Consider the following 18,510-nt stretch of genomic DNA (forward strand, 5'->3'; position numbering starts at 1 on the left):
GAGTTGCAGTAGATGGGCATATTACCAAGCGAACACACATCCTACTGGAATGGACAGTATTACCTGAAAAAACACAGGTGCAGGGAACTGGGAAAAGGCAGCCAGAACCTGCCCATTTCACTAGGCATGAACAACGGCCTGGCTCTTTCCTGCCACCCTAGGATCTCCACCTCTTTTCCAGCACATTGTTTTCTCTCTTGCTGTTAGCCTCCTCAGCCTGAATCTCTTTGCATAACATCATCTTTGGCACATCCTCAGCTTGGGCAAAATGGCTGTGCCAGGGTACATGGAAGCACGGAGCAGGGGCAGGTCTTGAGCATCTAATTGTTCAGTTCCTCCCGCAAGCTCCCGGAACTGGGCCAAATATTTGGTCCCCCCATGTATCTCCAAAAAGAATCTTATATTCCCAGGGGATTGATGAGCAACAGAGGGATGCATGCCATCTATTTTCTGTTTAAGATGCTCTGCATGAAGGAACATCAAGAGCCAAAAGCAACCCCCCCCCAAGCTCAGCTCTGCTTGAGGCAACAGAGTTGTATCTTACACAGCAGCTTAATCTGGCCCTTAACCCAAAGAGTCTCCCATTTTTCATCCCGAGGTCTAAAATGCCAATATTTACTGTAGGTGAAAAACCCAGAATTGGGGGTGGGTTGAGGCAAGCGAGACAGAAAGAGGCTATAGATCACCAAACACTAATGAATCCACAGAGACTGCCAAACAGTGCCTGACTGAAATTAAAACTGAACTGGTCTTTAATGGATTTCATGTTGACAAGCCCTGACTTCTCATTAATTAAGGACTCTATTTTGACCTAATCAATTTAGCTAGGGTGATGCAATGCCTATTTGTGCTAAGGGGATTGGTTTGGGGGGCAGGGCTAAGAGATCAGAGATTGAATATTGCTCAATTTCTATTATTGACTCAGCGTTATCGATGGCTACAGTGTCATAAAGTTTTGCAGCCCTATGGGCTGCAAAGTAAGAGAGGAGGAATTCCAAGGCGTGGACCAAACAGGATGGCTAAACTGTCTATATATGAAGGAAGGGGAGACTTGTGTTTCTAAAGAAATACATTTTGTTATCAGAGTACGTAGGATATTCTGTGGAGCATTTTTGGCTTTGGCAGTTATGCTTCTTCCAGAACATGCACTCTGTCCTTCAAGAAAAGAAAAAAGCTACTGTTAGAATGGCTGCTATATTGCGAGAGTTCAGAAATAAAGACAGGCACTTTTTACCCATTTCAGCCTGGCAACTTCAACCAGAGAGTATCCTCACACTAGCATTTTTATTGCTGATCTGATGATAGAGGCTGTTGCTGCTCTCCTTGAAATTCATAGGCAATTATCTGAGACTAAATCAGATTTGGGAGTCTGTTTATACATTTGTTTTAACTGCAGAAAATTGCACGTGCTACTGCTTGCAGAACCAACTGACAGTGAGATCCATGATTTCTAGTTGAAGTGTTACTTAATTATAGAATCAAAAGCATGAGACAGATGATAACAAACAAGGTCTGGGTTCTCTTATTTGTGTGCTTTTGCAAGCTGTGCAATCAAATGGCTCTAAATTGCCATTCAATAGCGTCAACCTACTGTTAAAAGGACAGTGCAGGCTGGTTTTACCTTGTTCTCATTCCTGAGACAGCTTCCACTTTCAAAACTCACGGCACACATATACCTATATTCTGCCTAAGCTTCCGTTTCATGCTCTGTGTGCCAAAATAAAAGGAAACTGTTCTGTTACAGACGATTCAGAAGCTGGAGCTAAGAGGCCTCGAACCACCATCACAGCCAAACAGTTGGAAACATTAAAAAATGCCTATAAAAACTCCCCCAAACCAGCAAGGCATGTGCGGGAGCAGCTGTCTTCTGAAACTGGATTGGACATGCGGGTTGTACAGGTGAGCCAAATGGCACAGTGCAGATGCTGTCCTCAACTAAGTAATTGATTGATCTACAGCATTAATTACTTGCCATTAATTACTTGCCAGGTGGCATTAGCTGAGCTCATGCAGGAGAAATTTGTGTGTGCAAGAAGGAGGCAGCGGAGGTCCCTTTACCCGTGGGTTAAAATTCCACAATCCTGCACTTCATGGCATTGATAAAGCATATCTGGAGGCTGCTATGGACCTCAGATGCAGAAACAGAATGAAAAGGAATGTATAGAATTTGAGGGCTTTTATAAAGATCTGTTGAGGAAGAAGGAGTATCACCTTTTACTAACACTCTTCTCTTTTTCACCTGGTCACGTTCAGAGAAGGCGCAGAAAGCAGCACCAGTTCAAACATTTGCAGAGGTAGCTTTGGGTGTGACATTAATTGCAAGGCCAGTGAATCCTCCGGTGGTTTGACACAACAATAAACCCTCTTAGATCTTTAGGGATGTCAAAAGCAGCTCCAAGGCTTTCCTAGAGTGTGCTCCCGTGTTAACTCTCACTCATCCTCCAAGGGAAAGATTTTCATACTAACCGTATCAACTGAGCGTGTGTAAGGCTTGTATTGTCACAGAGCTCCTCTTCAGGTAAACGAGGAGCTGCCTCTGTTTGTGCCACACTGCACTGTGGATCGTCTGGTTTGGCAGGAATGTTATTTATCTATGAAATTTCTTTTATGCCCTTCAAGGATCACAACACAAAAGCACAAAAGTACAGAGTAATACACAGAAACAACAACCCCAGATATGAATCTGCCTTGGGAATTTTTTTTTTTGGGGGGGAGTTGCTACAATGTCATTAATAATGGCAATAATTTACATTGGGGAACTATTTTATCTTTTTACTCTTTTTTTGCAAACCACCTGGAGGTTTTGTTACAAAAGAAAAACAACTGTATATAAACTTGTGAAATAAATATTATCCCAATGCAGATATTGTTTTTGGAATGCAGAAACTGAAGCTGAGAAAGTCACATAATCGAGGCTGTAACAGAGGGAAGAAAACAGATGCATGGCCACTTACAGCTATGCTGCAAGAAGCTAGGCTCCTCTCCCTCCAGCAGCCATTGCACCTGACTGCAGCATAATGGAGAGATCAGCTAACCCTTCTGAACTTTTCCGCCTATTGGCCACCACACCAGACGACCATGGAACTAAGAACTTGTGTCTGAGTTTGCTTGCTTCTTCCTCCCTCTTACACCATTTTCATTTTGTTCGTCCTGTCCATCTTTCTGTAGTTAGTATGCAACTTTTTCTTTGGCTTTAGGGTAGAAGTGCTACAAATAACAAAATAAATCGACGTATCTAAGGCAGAATTAGGGCTTGAATTCAGATGCAGGAGATCAGATTGCTGCTCTCTGTCCACTGAACCACACTAGAGTTCTCTGCTTGGATGGACTCTCAAGCCACCACCAATGCTTGTCTTTTCCCTCCTTTATCTTCTACGGCTCCAGGTCTGGTTTCAAAACAGAAGAGCCAAAGAGAAACGTCTGAAGAAAGATGCTGGGCGTCACCGCTGGGGCCAGTTCTACAAGAGCGTTAAGAGGAATCGAGGAGGCAGCAAACATGAAAAGGAGAGCTCTGCAGAGGACTGTGGGGTTAGTGATAGTGAGCTGAGCTTCAGAGGTAGGCATGGGGGAGAGCAGAGACTGGGGGAAGGCTTAGGGCTATCGTCCACAGGTCAACACAAACTTGCTCTACAAGGCAGATTGAGCTACAGGCTCATCTGCTTGTGCTTGAAGTTGCCCTTGCTCAGGGATGGAGAACTTTTTTCAGACTGAGGGCAACCTTCTGCGTGCTGGTGATGGGCAGGGCAAGAGAAAAAAAGCAAGCCATAGGGCAGCCTTTCTCAACCTGTGGGTCCCCAGATGTTGTTGGACTACAACTCCCATCATCCCCGAGCTCTGGCCTTGCTAGCTAGGGGTGATGGGAGTTGTAGTTCAACAACATCTGGGGACCCACAGGTTGAGAAAGGCTGCCATAGGCTTTCTCTACATATAAAGGCTTCCATCCGTTTACGTAAGAGGCATTATTGATTTCAAGGACAGTATATACCCAGACAAAATTGCCTGGAGGGAAGCACAGAGCAGAGCCAACGCGAGTCCCGGAGGACTGCAGTCAGACACCAGTCCTGAGGTTCCCCACACTTGTTTTAGTCTATGTTAGCTACAAAAGCAGTGGCATGAAGGAGGCTTGGGATTTCCCCTCTTCGATGTAGAATCTCCCATACAAAAGCATTGCACACTGGCCACCCAAAGGAATGGGTTGCGTGGGAGGTATGCCTATCTAGGCCTATGCCCCAGTCCAAATGCAACATTCTACATGCAGCAAATCCAACCTTTGCTTTCATGCCCTCACTGTGTGCAAGCTGCCCAATTCCAACGACAAATTGAACCTCTGAATTGTTTGTTATAATGAAGTTCTCCGATGGAAGTTGAATTTGCTGTTTGTTTTTGTGGCAATTCCCTCACCCCCCACCCAAAACAACCAGTTTGCTATATGCATAGTCTTTGACTGACTGGAGAATGGCTGGGTATTTCCAATTTTGGTGAGTAAACTTGGAGCCTCTGGTATCACCACTGGATTTTTAGTATCAAACAGATATAAAGTCCAGTACCTAGAGAGCATTATTAGTGGGAGTTGCAAGGCAGAGAAGGCCCTACATGTGGCAGTGGGACCTGCAAAATGGCGCCGTGTGGAGCGCTCCTGTTCAGGACTGAATGGGCGGCATGTGACTCTCCCACTCCAAATATTTCTGTGCTGATAATCCCATGAGATAACACTTCTCATTGGCTTTTCACAGGGATTCTTCTCAATTTAAAAACACCTGTGTTCTTAACAGGATTCAAAATCATTAGCCAAAACAGGTTGGGAACAAAACATGCTTCCCTCTCTTAAGAATGCACAAACATTTGCTCTGAAGGCAACTGTTTGGAAAGCTAATTTACAGCATCCTCATAAGCTAAATTCCATAGGCAATTCTATTATACAGATTGTAAATTTATTATACATTTGAGTTTTCTTGTACGCTGCTTAAGTGTCCTCCCCCTAAAATTAAGCTGTTTAGAAATGGACTTAAATAAATAAAATAAGTTATTGAGTCGCTCCAGTCCACAGTTTAAAATCCTGCCAAGCAGCAGTTGGGTGGTATAGTGGAGGACTGAATCAGTGCTTCACTGCAAAACTGCAGTCTTGAAATGGCTCTGCCCATTCAACCCCAAACTATTGGATCAGTGAGGAAACTGCCTGCACAGTCCATCTAGAAACCTACTTTTGCACTTGTAGGGCCCTGAGCTAGGCTGAGGGTATGTTGAGAATTGCAGCCTGAATTACCTGCTTCAAACGTGTTTAAGGTATTTAAGGCTAAAGATGATTTTTTTAAAATATAAAAAATAACCATCAACAAGAAATGTAACCAATAATAAAAAGAGGGAAAAAGAAGAGCCAGACGAACGCACCAAATAACACATATTTTTACCCTCTTATTATAAAAGCGTTTCCATACTGCCATTATCATAAAATCCAAGCGTGGTATACAACAATAATTCATAAAAGCACCATTCAAACCATACAGTTAGTAATTAAAGAGGCAGGCTAATCCTAATGATAAATAAGTAGCAGCTGCAAAGGCCTGTTGGCATTAAAAGGGCTTGAAAGTCAACAAGGAGGCTTGCTGTTTCATCTCTACTGGGAAAGCGTTCCACAGCATGAGACTGACTAAATGCCTCAGGTCTCTTAAACGTAACAAGCAGCGCTTTTCCAGATGATCTCAGTGATTGAGCCAGGATATAAGAGTCCTGAAGATATCAGGGACCCAAGTTGCTTTGTGCATTGACATGAGAATCTGGAACCTTGCCTGGTAGCATTTGAAGACTGAAATCTTATACTGTTACCTGGGAGTAAACCCCAATGAATTGAATGGGACTTATTTCTTGGTACACACAAATTGGACTTTGCTGTATAAAATCTGGCAGAGTAAAGAGATATTCACAGATGTGCAACTCCATATAAACTTGATTACCTTTACTAAAGCCAGATCCAATTTAATTAAACCTTCTCCCTGTTTTAAGGTTTGGAATTTTTCCTTCCTTTTAAATGTGTAGAAAGGTGTCTCTGTGTGCGCACGGAATGGCCTTCAGCTGGCATTAATGGGACTTCACCTTCCTCTTCCTCCCCGCAAATCTCCTCCAGAGGGTTGGGGACCCTTTGGAACAGATCTGGGAGTGTGCATTTCCCATAAGTCTGCTTGTGAAACGTTAGATACCACTGAAAGTTTTGTGTGGTGTTCTGTGTGCATTTTTTATGTGGTGCTGCGCACCCTCATTAAAACAGTGATGCCACAAGATGGGTCTGTTCAGTTGTGGCTGATGAAAAGGTAGAAACTTAGAAACAAGCACCAGCTGAAAAACTAAGCCCCTGTAAGTCCCACTGATGACAATGTCGGGGTGTGTGTGTGTTTAGCCTAGGCTTAACTCTGCCACTGAAACAAACTGGACTTAAGCACTTTATGTTTGGCTGACTAATGCCCTTAAATACACAAAGATATGTGCTGAATCAGCAAGCGACCAGAAATAAGTTGATGAGAGATGAACCAAGTAGTCAAATAATAATGAGATGTGAGAAAGAAATGGTGGTTTAAAAACAAGTCAAAATAGCAAATGTATTTTTTAAAAAACAACAACAACCATTTCCCACACAGGTACGATAGGGCTTTTTTGTTACAGTTTGGCTTTTGATGCCAGTATAGACCTTTCAATGACACTGATGAATTTTGCAAAGTAAATATCCCTGAGAATTTCAGAACTACTGTTTGTCAGAGCATTTAAAACATGTCAGTCTTTCATCACCTGCACTGCTTTGGTTAGTCTTTTCCAGAAGTGGGCACTGGAGCATGTATGAAGCTTCTCAGTCTTTGGATTGGCAGAACTTCATAACTGCCACAAGAAGAAGAAAGGGAAATCAGTTAATGTAGGTCTACAGCCAGTTGGAATGGGGTTGATCTTGTTTCAGCGATGGAAAATATACTTAAGCCATGATGCGGCAGAAGTGTGCTTGAATAAGCCCTAAAAATAAGGTCACAAAAGTTACTAGCCTGTGGCAACATTTACTAGTCTGCTAGGTGCTGAAGAGGAGACAGTTCTGCCATGCCGGTGGGTTTCTATGCTGTCCCATGGAAAGTCCCTCCCCTGCCAGGCTAGTAACTTTTTTACAATTCTCTGTCGCCTACAGCTACCAGACAGGTGGTTAGATACAAGGCTAGCTTAAATCCATGGGCATCAATGGACTTAAGAACGGTTGGCTGTCTTGGATAGGACTGCAATTGGATAGATTACCAGTGTTCTTTCTTCCTTTCATGGCAAATGTATGCAGTGACCCTTATTATTACTGCTGCACTTAAAATGCTGTTTTCCTTGCTTTGTTTACAGAAGACCAAATCCTCTCGGAGCTTGGCCACAACAACAGAATTTATAACAATGCTGGTGAGGTGGCTAGTGGACAGCTAATGAACGGTACTTTCTCAATGGATGGGACTGGACAATCGTATCAGGACTTGAGGGATGGAAGCCCCTACGGAATCCCACAGTCTCCCGCTTCCATATCATCCCTTCCATCACACACTCCGTTGCTAAATGGCCTGGATTACACAATGGACAATAATTTAGGAATAATGGCACATGGAGGGCAGGGGGTGAGTCAGACACTCAGAGCTATGGCTGGAGGCCCAACCTCTGATATTTCTACTGGAAGCAGCGTTGGTTATCCAGACTTTCCAACAAGCCCTGCCTCTTGGCTTGATGAAATGGATCATCCTCCTTTTTAAAATTTTGCGATCCCTTCAATTTTGCCATATCCCCACTTGCTCTCTGGGGCCTGAAAGCATACTAAAAAAAACAAAAAACCACCCACTGAGGGACGGCAATCAGACTTCAAGGATCACAGGCGTGCCATTCCGAGAACATTTCCATTATTTTAGAATGGGAATCCACTATTTGTTTCCTGTAGAGCTGAAAGAAAACATGGTATTAAGATATATATTTGCTTTCTGTCTGAAAGAGTGGGACATAGGAGGCACTGCTCCTGAACAGAGCACATTGGTGTGTATAGTATTTGTATGACTTTAGGGGTGCCAGCTGTAGTAAATAAGAGTTTATTGACTCTTTCCATAGAGCTCTGCTGTTGAGTGCAACACTAGCACATGTTGAAATGACTAAACATTTTGGCCTTTGGCGGCTCCACATCAGCTCTCATGTGGCACGGCCACTGTCCTCATTTGCTCACCTCTAGCCAACCAATGGAAATGCAATATTGCTAAATCCAGACTTGACTGCTGAAGGGATGGAAAGTTATTGGGAGATTGCAATTCCCCCCTTCCCCGCCCCTTCTGTATTTTCTTCCTCCCCCAGTCCTGCAGCTTCACATTTACTTGGCTGTTTCGGTATATCTTTGCCTTATGCAGGATAAATGGTGGGGCAGCCACAGGTGGTTTTACTTCCTACCTACATTGCAGCCTTTAAGCATTTGCAGGTCGCAGCATCACAGGGGATGTTGCTGCCTTTTCCTCTCTTTTCCCAGCCTCTGTACCAACTGGCAAGGCACAGTACCCAAAACAAGGCAGATACAATTTTATCTCCTACATTTCAAACCCTTCCCAGCCACCAAGCCAGGCCTCTCCTGTTTTCGGCTAGGGGAGAGTAGGTACCATTGTGATCAATTGGACAACGTGCTGCAGAGGAGCTGAGAGGAAAAACTGATTTTGCATAGGCTAGAAAAACCTATGCCACAGGTGGGTCACGGGGAGATTACAGCAGTTATTTTCTTGACTTGCTGGGATCACTGGTTATAACCACTGCAAGAGCAGCACCTTTTACCTTGGGACCCTTTCCCTTTCATGAAAAGAACCACAACAAAATATCTCTCCACAATGCACAATTTTACTGGACTTGTAGTCCGCATCAACTATGTGAGCATGCAAGGGTCCAGCATGGGCAAAAAGTCCGCTGTAAGCCTTTAACTCCACTACTCCAAGGCTGCAATCTGCATACAAGTCAAGCACAAGGCATATTTCGTCTGATCAGAAATGAAAAAAAGGAGTCTTAGTTTATGGGAAATTGGATTACAAAGAATTTGACAATGCCTATAATCGAGTGCAAAGTCCTATGCTGCCTCATTATTTCAGTACATGTTATAATATGGCACCATGCTAAATGACACATTTTTATTGCCATTGCTATGCTGCTACCGGTTTTCGAGGAGACAAACCTTTAGAAGATTTAAAGCTGTTCAGAATTCACCCGCCAAAGAAAGCTTCATAGCAGGGGTAGGAAACCTGTGGCCCTCCACCTATGGTCTTTATCAGCCCCAGACAGAAGAGCCAGTGGCTAGGAATGGGAGCTGTCCAACAACCATCTCTGGAGTGCATGGGATTCCCCACCTCTGCTTTCCAGGGTGGGAAGAAAAGACCGAGAAAGAAAAATAACATGACAATCATATGATGGAAGACATTAGCCAGAAACCAGATGTGTCAAGAGGGTTTCATAGACTGAGATCAGAGTTGTTTAACTTTCCACTGAAGCAGTTCTGTGAACAATTTGAACTTTCTTAGAGACTCATACACATTCCAAGCCTGCCTCACATACCTCAGTACTGCATTGCTCTTAGAACTACTATAGTCTTATAACCCACCTCAATTATTTGAGAATCACAGAATGCTTCTCTTAACGGTGTCTTCTATAAATTGGTTACTGTTTGCAGACATAGCTCAGGGAAGAACTACAGTGGTGCCTCACAAGACGAAAAGAATCCGTTCTGTGATTCTCTTCGTCTAGCGGTTTTTTCGTCTTGCAAAGCAAGCCCATTGACGGATTAGCGCTATTAGCGGCTTATTTTTGTCTTGCGAAGCAAGCCCATAGGAGATTCGTTTTGCGAAGCACCTCCAAAACGGAAAACTCTTTCGTCTTGCGAGTTTTCCGTCTTGCGAGGCATTCGTCTTGTGGGGCACCACTGTATGTCTTTCCTTGCATTTCCAGACAATAACTTGCTATATTCACTGAGTAAAAGGAGCAAGGTCACATGAGTGTAACGAGAAGCTGAGAACTGGCCCATGCATAGGTGTTCAATATGTGATTACTTTTTTGTGAATGAGCAGTCAGGTAGATCAGTTTTAACACCTCAAGCACAACGATTGCCAATGAGGTTACACACTCAAGTGTACCAGTCTTACACATGCAAACTCTCAATATTCTGTCCCTGAGCCAATAGGGCGGTAGCCAAATATGTCATACCCTGAGTAGACCCACTGAAATATTAGGAATGACTACAACCCATAGAATTGTAGAGTTGGAAGAGATCACAAGTGTCATCTAGTCCAACCCCAGGATTATTTTTGGCCAACGTGGGACTCAAACCCGCAACTCTGGAGATTATGAGTCTCATGCTCTACTGACTGAGCTATCACACAGTCAAAGCCTAAAAAGAAGCTTTCACTTGCTCTGGTGGGGTTTGGGGGCCTATTTTGAAATCACACAAGAATGGAACAAGCCACAGTAAAATGCTAAAGGAACATAGCAGCTTCTCGACCCAAATACATGCTGCCTTTCACTGTGTGGAAGTATGTACATTTCTCCCTTGGAGAGATTATAGCTGTTAAGGGGAAAAGTGCATATGTAAAGTTTTTATTTCAATATGCTATTACGAAAAATATAAACAGAACTGAATTAGGCAAGGGATTTCTGCTGACTTCCATAGCTGCCATTCCATAATCAAAACAATCTAATGAAAAAGACCCCACAATGTATCTGTTGAAAGTCTCCAGATTAATATTGACTGCTCCTTTTTGTCCTTTAAGCATTTAATTGGAATTCTGCCTCCACTGTGGGAAATGTTACCTCTACAAGATTTTGTGGGGGAAAGCAAAGACTGATTTCTGTTTTATGGAGCTGGTAATAATTTGGACTTGTGTGTCTTGCTTTTTAAAAAAAAACTTGTTCAGTTTTGCCAAGCATTGTACACCATGTGAAAGATGACTACTGATCCCATGTAGAATGAGCTCCTCATTTCTCCTGACCAGCACACTGTCTCATTTTCAATCAAAATTTAGAAACATTTCCCTTGAGTCAGTATTTGATTTACCCCCCACTACATTTATTAGCGGTAAAAGCAGACAATAAGACCATGCAACCCAATGAGGATCAGACTGAAGGTACAAATGACCAAGCCTAAGTCCACTGTGCCACAGCTAAACAATCTCAGTCACGTTTCTGACAATATATGGACATTTTCAGTATCTTCCTTTAAGATACTGTAACTGTAAACTATTTCTATGTCATTTGTTACCATGACCCTTTATAATATCAAGACTAATTCAGCTTCATTACTGAATAGCTTTTCTATTTCAGTTCAAGTGAGAAAGCAATTATTCCAGTATCAGCCCCACACTCTGCTGAAATCAAGCTGTTTTATCCATATTGGAGTCACAGACTGCAGAACTTAAAATAAGTACAAAAAGGGTTTTTTGCAGGGGGGTTTTCATTTTAACTTTCACCCCCCCCCGCAAACATTCATCCTATTCAAGCCTGTCAATATGCAGGTATATGCTTGCACATGTTCATGTATGTGGAGCCAATTACTCTGAACACAAGAGAAATCTCTAGAAGGCATGGGATTCATGCATCAGGCTTTGTTAGAACCATGACAAAAGGAAATGTGGCAATGTTTAGATCACGTGTGTGTGAATATTGTAGGCGTTGGGGCATTTTCTCTCTCTCTTTTTATAAACAATGAGTAACACATGGCATGCTGATGCCAAAACTTAAGCACCTTCAAGCCCTTGTGGTTTCAGTGAGAGATACACATGTGCTCAAGTGGCATAGTTCCCTTTAAGTGAAAAGCAAGCCTCCGACTGAAATCAATTATGCCATCCCCCCCCCCCATCATTCTCATTGCCTATATGACATTATTGCATGCTTTACATGTCTAAAATACTAGTTCATCTAAAACGGGTTTCCTCAACCTCGGCCCTCCAGATGTTTTGAGACTACAATTCCCATCATCCCTGACCACTGGTCCTGCTAGCTAGGGATCATGGGAGTTGTAGGCCAAAAAACATCTGGAGGGCCAAGGTTGAGGAAGTCTGCTTTACACTGTCAAGGATTGTACCTGCCCTCGTACCATTTCACCCTCTTCAGTCTTCACAATTCCTTTAGCCTAAAAACAAAAAATAAATCCGTAATGATGGGTTGCCTTTGCCCATTTGGGAACAAAAACAAACAACAAAACATACATTGAGGCGAAAATAAGCTTGGGAAGAACAGCAGAAAAACCTGTATGTCGTACGAGACAAGAATTTAACTAGGAGTATGTTGTGGAGGATACCTTTAAATACATCATGAACTATTCACAAGTGAAAATTACAAGTGTGAGGACTTGTGGTCTCTCAGCAGCAAACTGAGAGACCACAAAGAAAACCCGGAACAAACTTTGCATCCTACTGTTGCCCAGCCAAGATCCCTTTAAAATTCTTAGCTTCCATATGGCACAGGTATATTGTGGTTTACATTGTGTTATCAAATCTTTGATGAGGAATTTGATGCAGCAAAGAATAGGCAGGCTATCAAGTTTGTGAGACTGATGAACATTAATACTGATTTGCTTCTGTGTACTTCATTTTCAATTCCTGGTTACCAACTCCAGTAAAGTCAGTAAGGAATTGTGTGCATCAAGGCCGAATTAACAAAAATCTGCATGCTTGCAGATGGTGCTCTGCCCTTTGGCTGGATTCTTTATCTCTATTACATCTTTCCTTCAAAGTTCAATAGAAATTATATATACGCCCCCACTCAATCAAAGCTCAAGTGTAATAGAGGGGTAGAATGGACTTATAAACTCTACTGGATGCAAAAGGGCACCTGTGTACATTGCTGCCACACCCAGAACACCACTGCTAAGGTATCAACATAGCTACTTTTCTGCAACAATCGCATGTGTATGACAATTTATCGATCTGATCAACATCAAATGGGAGAAATGTTTGCTCTTGAAACTTTTATTTAGACGATCAGTTTGCATCCCAGTTTTATTAACTTGATTAAGCATAAGTTATAAATGCTTTGCCATGAAGTGTCTAATAAAGTTTGACATTTTCTGGAGGATTTAAGAACATCTGCCTGAAACTATTCAGATATAGAGAGAATCATGCAAATTGATTACTGCATGTTCTTTGCCATCCATATCTCCTTAATTCCTGAAGAGCTTAGCATAACATTTCCCCTGCCTTTGCAATATTCCAGCCTTGTATAAGGTCTCAGTGTTTTTGACCAGAACTCCTCTTCTATGACTTTAGCTTTCACCTGCACTCTAACGCAGCTATGGGTGGTATATTTGTGGGAAGGAAATCCATCTTCCTGTTAAGAGTACTGCATTTCAGGACTCGGAAGCAGTGTTCAGAGGACTAATTCACAGTTTAGTGTGAACATGTTGTATGTTACGACCTGTTGCTACAGGGCTTTGGCCGCGGCTGAAGCTAAAAAAGAAAAAGCACACCACTGGCATGTTGTCTATTTCACTTGGGTTTGGTTGTTGTCTTTAAAAACAGAAACAAAAAGGATTTGCTCCTAACCGCAACAAGGAAGCAAATAATGCAAAAGCAGAGGTCAGGATTAGCATATTCACATTGCTTGGTAAACACAATGCTTTCCTAAAGCACATGGGTGACTTCTAGCTAGTGATGTGGAATAAGAAGGCATCTTTTGTACCTGAAGAGCAGAACACACAGACTGTGTGCATGGTGGTGTCACGAGCTCATCAGGCATTCCATCCAATAGTTTCTCTGTGTAGACATGCAAGCACAGAAATCCTTAGAGGAGGAAAAAGACCAAGAACAAACTCAGCAACTTGGACTCGGTAAAAATGAAGCTGTCCACTTTTTGGTTTTGAATACAGTTTCAAGCAAGAAAAATGACAAGAGCAAGGCTGATTCATTCCTTACACCTCCCTCCCAGTTTGCTCTACCCCACCATGGACAGCTCCCTGCGGTTATACATTTTGTACAGTTCTGAAGCAAAGTCTAAAGAAACCTATTTATTGCCATGTGTCTCTGGAAAAAAACACAAAACGAAACCTGGCAAGTTTCTTCGTATATGCCTCATGTGTGCTGGCATGAGTTGTATGTAAAAAAAGAAAGTTCTATGTAAAATAAATATGAAAAGTTCTTTAGGATTCAAGTGCCTTTTTCTGTGTTGTATCAATAGTTTAAATTAGAGCAACTTTGCTTACAGCACCAACATACTTTCTCCAAGGATCTTTTAAATATATCACATTCACCACACAACTGAAAAGGTTTTCGATAGAGACCAGCACTTAGCACCTCTTGGCTTAAATTGACCTGCTAGCAGCCAACCTGTATCTTAGTAGAAATCTAGGACACAGTGAAGCTCTCATTTCTTTTTACAGGATGATATAGATAAATAACCAGCTTATCAACTGGTTACAAGAACTTGCAAATTGTTTGCATTCACGCCCATATACAACTCAGACAGCTATGCAATGAGGGATGGATCTGCAGCCTTACATGGATGAAGGAAAAGAGTGTGGAGTTAAGCAGCCCAAGGTATTTGCATTATGACTACAACTTCCATCCTCCAAAGGACGCAGGAGTAAGAGCTGTTAGACAGTGGAATGGTTTCCCTCGAGAGGCTGTGGGCTCTCCTTCCTCGGAGGTTTCTAAGCAGAGGTTGGATGGCCATCTGTCATGGAAGCTTTAGCTGAGATTCCTGGATTGCACTAGATGACCCTTCCAACTTTGCAATTCTATGATTCTTTGAACATTTAGAGGGCCACAGATTCATCATCCCTGTTCTACAGATTATTTATTCCCCCAAACACCCACTTTCAGATCCTCTACAAGGACATATATTTGGTTCCAATCTCAGAAAACACAATCTGGAGCTAGCTAGCTTAATGGGGCCAGCTGACTTTCAACAGACTAATCAACTGACTAATTAGCTTCTGTGTTTAATTTCAATCAAGACTTCCTTGTGTTGAAACACAGATAAGTGATAAAATCTATTACATTATGAGGGTTGGCAGAGATCAGATACTTATTTTCAGATGCCCAAGGTACATAGGTTCAGGTTTATCACCAGAGATACAGTTATCACCATGCAGCAACTGGCTGAATCATACCAGTCCATACAACCATTTTTAAAAAAGAGAAGCATGATGCTTTTCTATTCTCAGAGGCGGGTGGTTTTGTTTTGTTGTTGGTGGTGATGATCCTCATATAGTGATGCACATTTTACCACAGCTGTCACTATTACTAAATTTTATTTGGGCTCTAATGTGGAATTTCTTCCCACATTTTTTGTTCATCACTTGTGCTCTTGGCAGTATGTGATCTGGCCATGGAATCTTCAGAGAATCAGAGTACAGGTTTTCTCCCACCCTGAACTCATACAGGGTGGGAACCTCTCTCTCTCTTACACACACACACACACACACACACACACACACAACAAAGACACATAATCCTACAGAAGCAGAAGCAGAATTAAGCATCAAGTCATCAAACTTTCCCCGGTGACTCTCAAAGTGTTTGCTTCCATTCTAGTTAGAGAGCTACTTGCTAGACATCCAGTTCTGTGAGTCAAGAAAACGGACCAATTTTCTTTTCAGGGAATTCTAAACTGTATCAGCCTTTGAAGCTCATACTTCAGAGATACTGGGCCAAGGAACACTCTGAAGCTGCGGATCCGGGCTCCTCATATACACCATGTTGGCTTTATGTATTTTAATCATTTTAACATTTAATGCTTCTCAATTAAAGTGATTTCCTGGAGTAGATGCCAGGCTTAGTTTGAATATGCATTAACCATTTTCAGTATCGGTAGTTAAAGGCACCAGAGGATTTAAACAGCAATCCAGGGGGCTGTTTGGGAAAAGGTTTGGCTGAATAAAGCAGATTATAAACAATAATATATGCCTTCTCGATTTTTTTCTTCTTTTTTGGAAGGGCTCCAACTTCACAAACAGTCCTAAAGTGCTATAAACATATTCAGGCCTAAGCTCTGAGCTCTGCAAATGTACTTTATGAAAGGTGTGGGCGCTGCAGCTTGCCACTTTGCATCTGGGCACGCAGCAAGCATGTGTTATTTTGAGAGAGCTTTTTAGTACACAAGATGTCCATCAGAGAGAACTTCCCTTGAAAATATTAAAATGCCAGAAAGGATAACCTTCAGCACGAAAGAATAAATAAATCCTAGCTACTGGGCAAAGTGGCTGTTTCTGTGGTGCCAAGGGACCACAGAAAGGTGATTGTTATGCTCTTCAGTGTTTGCCAGCTTCTCCACAGCACAATTCCAAAACTGATGACTGATTTCACGAATTTGGCAGAGAGAGGGAGTAGTTGCCAACCGTGCAGCAGTGACCATACTTTTCATGCCCTTCTCCATGCACCAAAATGTAGCTGTCACAATACCTTAGCTGCACAATGATTCCAGCAAACATATCTTTGGATCTAGTCTCCATGGGATGAAGAACAGCCCAAACATTTTTTTTGGTGTGTGTCAGGGGTCCAGGAGCAGAGGCGAGGGCAAGGGAGGAAACAGAGAGCGAGGGGGAGGAGGCAGAAGAAAAGATGAGTGATGACGACGACCCGAGATCTCCGAGTCTTTCCAGTGAATCAGAAGATTCACAAAAAGGAGCACCAGTGGCCAGGGCAAGGGGGGAGACTAGGGGGACACCCCAGGAAGATAGAGCCAGAGGGGACTCAGAGGGGAGCAGTTGGAAATCGGGACCAGCGTCACCGCCAGAGAGCAGGGATGAGGAAGGGCGCCAGGGATCAAGCGCTGGCAGCTCACAACAGGAGGGAGGGCACGAGTCAGGAGTGGCCACACCTCCATCGGGGAGCGAAGAGACGGTTAGATGGAAAGTGGAAGGTTGGGCGCGCGCGCCAAGTTCAAATGCACAGGAAGGTGGCGCAGTAGGCAGCCCGGAAAGGGAGCCAGGTCCTAAAGCCCGGCGCAAGGAGACAGAAGGGTCCGGGGGGTCAGCGTCAGAAGAATCCCGGAAGGAAGAGACCCCGGGGGGCAGAGGGACCCAGAGGAGAACTGTCAGGCGGAAAAGGTGGAGCAGGGCTAGGATATTAAGTTGGTGCACAAGGGGCGGAGACTCAGACGGAGCTTCGCCGATCTAAGCATAAGACGTAGAGTTGCGCGCAGCAGCTTGAGAATGGAGACTGTAACTCAATAAAGACTTTTATTTAATGATCGCTGGCTGGCGTGATCCTCTGTGAGCTAGGATCTGGAAGCAACCCTGACAGTAAGCTCCGTCTCATCAAATTGTGGGCATCCACGGCCTCGCGGAGAGGAGAGAAAGCGGGTGCCTACTAGCGAGCTCACGAACGGCAGACAATATGACGGCCGAACAGCAAATAGCGGAACTGAGAGAAGCAGTGTCACGACTGAATGCCGAGGCGCTGGCATCCAGGAAGAGAGAGGAGGACGCAGCTGCCGCCTACAGGGATCTCCAGGTCAGGTTGGACGTGCTGACGAAGCAAGGGCAACAGACACCCAAACCAGAGGGGATTGGGTTGGGGAGACGCACAGGCGGTCTGGTCTCTCACTTCGATGGGAATTTGCAACAGTACCCCAACTTTAGAGCAGACGTAATGTGTGCACTGCAACTACTGCACAAAGACTTTAGAGATGAACAAGAGAAAGTGGGATTCATCATGTCCCATTTGCATGGAGACGCAAAAGCATGGCTGCGCAATTTGTGGAGAGATAAGGATCCTGCGCTCCAAAATGCGGACGCCTTTATTAAAGCGATGGATGGGTGTTTTTTATCAAGCATTGACGTGGATCTTGCCCGGAAGGAGGTGCATGGACTAAGGCAAGGGAGGGCCAGCGTAAGGCAGTACCATGCCCGCTTTTTCGCTTTGGTCAGTGCCCTGGAATGGGACAGAGATTCGGCTCCTGTCAGAGACCTTTTTTGGGAGGGCTTGCACAGCTCGGTTAAAGATGAGATTGCGAGGGGGGAGAGACCCCGGACCACGCAGGAGATTGTTCAGAGGGCGCTGGCGGTGGGGGTGCGGCTGGAAGAACGTCCGTGGAGCAGGGAAGAAGGGCGCAGCGGGCGCGAACCAGCCAGGGGCTCCTCCTTCCTTCCCAGAGAAGCAGCGCGTGCGCAATCCACGCCTCCAACAGGGGGAGGGGTGGAACCGATGGAGGTTGGGAGTGCAAGGGCTCAGTCAGCAGCCAGAGCCCTAGCACCGGCAGCAGTGAAAGCGAAGCCTCCTAGAGGGAACAGGAAGTGTTATATCTGCGAGGATCCAGGGCATATGGCGAAAGAGTGTCCCCGGAGGCTCCACAAGCACACTGCAGCTTCGGCAATGGTGACTGCAGCAACGCAGCAAGGAGAACCACAGCAGGGAAACGACGATGTCTGGCTGGAGGAAGAGGCACTGGGGCCCAGCCAGACGTGTCAGTGAAGCAGTCCCCAGGGAATTTACCGCCCATGGACCCCCTCCCGCCCAAGCCAGTAGTGAGACTCACCGCATCGCTCCAGCTACCCAATGGGATCACCAT

At 44.0% G+C, this 18,510-nt stretch overlaps 1 protein-coding gene across 1 annotated transcript in view; it reads left to right on the forward strand.

Moving 5' to 3' along the window:
• The window catches only part of LHX4 (LIM homeobox 4), a gene marked incomplete at its 5' end in the record, with an annotated part of 71,641 nt that extends 62,643 nt beyond the window's left edge, over window positions 1-8,998 (forward strand). Inside the window, 3 exons of the mRNA XM_082229099.1 lie at window positions 1,745-1,899; window positions 3,385-3,556; window positions 7,357-8,998. Coding sequence (XP_082085225.1) covers window positions 1,745-1,899; window positions 3,385-3,556; window positions 7,357-7,751 — 722 coding nt within the window. The 3' untranslated portion in view covers window positions 7,752-8,998. The remainder of the gene's footprint in view (window positions 1-1,744; window positions 1,900-3,384; window positions 3,557-7,356) is intronic.
• Between the last annotated feature and the right edge of the window lie 9,512 nt (window positions 8,999-18,510).

The sequence above is a fragment of the Podarcis vaucheri genome, assembly GCF_965113315.1.
Source record: "Podarcis vaucheri genome assembly, chromosome: 6".
NCBI classification, from domain to species: domain Eukaryota; kingdom Metazoa; phylum Chordata; class Lepidosauria; order Squamata; family Lacertidae; genus Podarcis; species Podarcis vaucheri.